The following is a 2,500-nucleotide window of genomic DNA, read 5'->3' on the forward strand; positions in this document are numbered from 1 at the left end:
ACGAATTCCGTAGCCAAAATAAGGTACTGTATGTTACAATTTTCAATATAACATACTTTTCAGAAGTTTAACGAATGCGGTAAAGTGTTATACCATCGCCATCTTGAATTTGACTCTCAATTCAAGATGGCGTTGGTTATACAGACACTTTCTCTCTCTGTCCCTCGCTCTCTCTCACACCAAATATCAAATATTTTCTTTTTCTTGACAGAAGGAAACAAAGTTAAAAATCCCTTGAGAGAAAACTGGGACCATCTGATTCGACAGATAAAAGTCTTACTGAAGTCGGCTGCTCTTCTCACTTCCACTGTTATTCAGTAAGTAATGCCACTGTCATGTTCGCCAGTCAGAAATTGCATCTCAAAGACTCTCATGTCTCTAATATTTTGTCCAGTGCCTCTCAAGTAATGTTGTATCAGTAAGTATTACATAGACGTGTCGCGCTGAAGACTTTCCCGCGAGTGGCTCTAAAGAAAGTATTGTCATCTTCACAATCATCACTCAGTTTCTATCTGTCGAATCTGGAATAAGAAAATTCCTAAGGGTTCCAGGAGTCTCCATGGAGAGCTTTGTGATGACTGCGATTTCAAAACTGAAGTCGCCATTGCCTGTAAGTGCCACCCACAATAACATGTTGATATTGTGATATGTTGACACAGAAAGAATTGGCTACAAATAGAAAAAAAATTACTATTTTAATTTAAGATCATATAATAGTTGTTTTCTGCATTTCTTTATGTCGTCCTAAAACGCTCCTCCCAAGTGTGACGTTTTGAAATTTCGTTAAGAAACCGAATATGGTGGTGAGCATTTTGGTAAACTACTCTAACTACCTTTGATGTCTCAGTGCAATTCACTATCCACTACTTCAAGTTTTAAATATTTGACCAAAATAACTTCCTAGCGGCTTTAAATCATCTATCATTTGACAGAGAACAGAGTGGGTGTTAATTAATTTTTTTGTGAAATATTCATGCCATAGGCTTCTTGAATTATTCGCCCTTATCACTAATTACACTAACGATTAATAATATTCATCACTAATGAAGTAATCTGAACCGATTTTCGAATGTCCTGACGGCTGAAAATGTGCCCTGTTTATGGGGACCTTCTGGGAGGAAACACTTTTTCTAGGGGACCTATGTTCATATTTACATCATTGAATACGTATCATTCATGGAGTGGTTTCCCAAGGTTAAAGTCCTCTACTCCCCGTTTTGCACCCTCCCCCCTAAAAACACCCCAAATCCCCCCCATAAAAATTACCTTTTGATTCGAGCTAATAACTTTGTTAATATTTTATATTTTCTTGTAAATTTTTGTGTGTATAGAAGAGAAGTTGTTGTACTAAGTAGGAGAGAGATATTCTCTAATTTGACTATAGTTTGTGTTTTATGATTTTGTAAATTTTGCGTTTTATGAAAACTCATTTTTTTCGGACAAAAATATTTTTTAAAAATTAACAGTGGCCTGTATAGAAAAAGTGGCTTTTTTAAATTCTAGAAGCATGTTTCTACTACTACTATATCAAGTTTCATTACAATTGATTAATAAATAGCAAAGTTATTAGAAGATATATTGAAAAAAGTTAGTTTTGATATACGAGCTTTTAAAGATTTGCAAAGAATGTTGCATATTATAATGTGTACTTTATTTGCATAATATTAAATATTTGCATACTTATCTTTTATAGAACCATTATTTTGGTGTAATATATTTTGATTATGCATCCATATAGGATCCTGGTCCCCTCCCCCCCCCCTACTTACCCACCTGGGAAGGGTATTACTCTTTCATCAAGAGAGTGTCACAGTTGCCCAAGCTTCTCTTTGTTGCCAGGTTGTTTTTAAATGAATCCACCTGGTGTGTAGCCCTCTTCATTTTTCCTTTTGCTGTCCTTCATTTTTCCATCATTCTTCTTCCTGAGGCCAGATTTCATTCTGGAACGGTCTTGGGCTGCTAAGGAGGAATCAAGGTTTACCGACTCTCCAAGTATAGTTTTATTACACTTGCTTTTTGATATCCTAAATTATGGTCAAGAATTGCCATTTTACTTATAAATATTAACCTTTTGAGTCAAAGGAATTTTGTCTTTTTAGCTCTGGCCCACATTTTTGAGTGGAAACTTTCACTGGAATTTTGTGTAAGGCCTCGCACACACCGTTCCATGATATCTCTGCTGGTTAGATCCTCCAGTTCTGCATATAATGAGCTCCTTTTATTTACAATTTCCTCCCTGTAGAGACTTCCCTTTGATAATGACAGTGTGATAAGGCATTAACAGACAATATAATAAATATACATAACAAGGAAAAATAAATATAGTCCGGCAGACGGAGCAAATAATGACACGAATTCTTCCGTCAAAGTTCTAACTCCAACTGACTTTTTTTGACAGCAGGGAAGTTGGGAACTCTGTTTGGAACTTTGGATGGAAGACGATGCTAGGAAAACATATCGTACTTCATTCATATTCATCCACGTTCTTATAATAAAGTAT

At 35.6% G+C, this 2,500-nt stretch overlaps 2 protein-coding genes across 2 annotated transcripts in view; one reads left to right on the forward strand and one right to left on the reverse strand.

Annotated features, from left to right (window-relative positions):
- Positions 1-2,500, reverse strand: part of LOC135224309 (glucoside xylosyltransferase 2-like) — a 94,521-nt gene that overhangs the window by 58,841 nt on the left and 33,180 nt on the right. The gene's annotated exons all lie outside the window — the stretch shown is intronic.
- LOC135224928 (glucoside xylosyltransferase 1-like) overlaps positions 1-2,500 on the forward strand; it is a 15,144-nt gene that overhangs the window by 4,094 nt on the left and 8,550 nt on the right. Inside the window, exon 4 of the mRNA XM_064264251.1 lies at positions 212-317. Coding sequence (XP_064120321.1) covers positions 212-317 — 106 coding nt within the window. The remainder of the gene's footprint in view (positions 1-211; positions 318-2,500) is intronic.

The sequence above is a fragment of the Macrobrachium nipponense genome, chromosome 12, assembly GCF_015104395.2.
Source record: "Macrobrachium nipponense isolate FS-2020 chromosome 12, ASM1510439v2, whole genome shotgun sequence".
In the NCBI taxonomy this organism is placed as follows: domain Eukaryota; kingdom Metazoa; phylum Arthropoda; class Malacostraca; order Decapoda; family Palaemonidae; genus Macrobrachium; species Macrobrachium nipponense.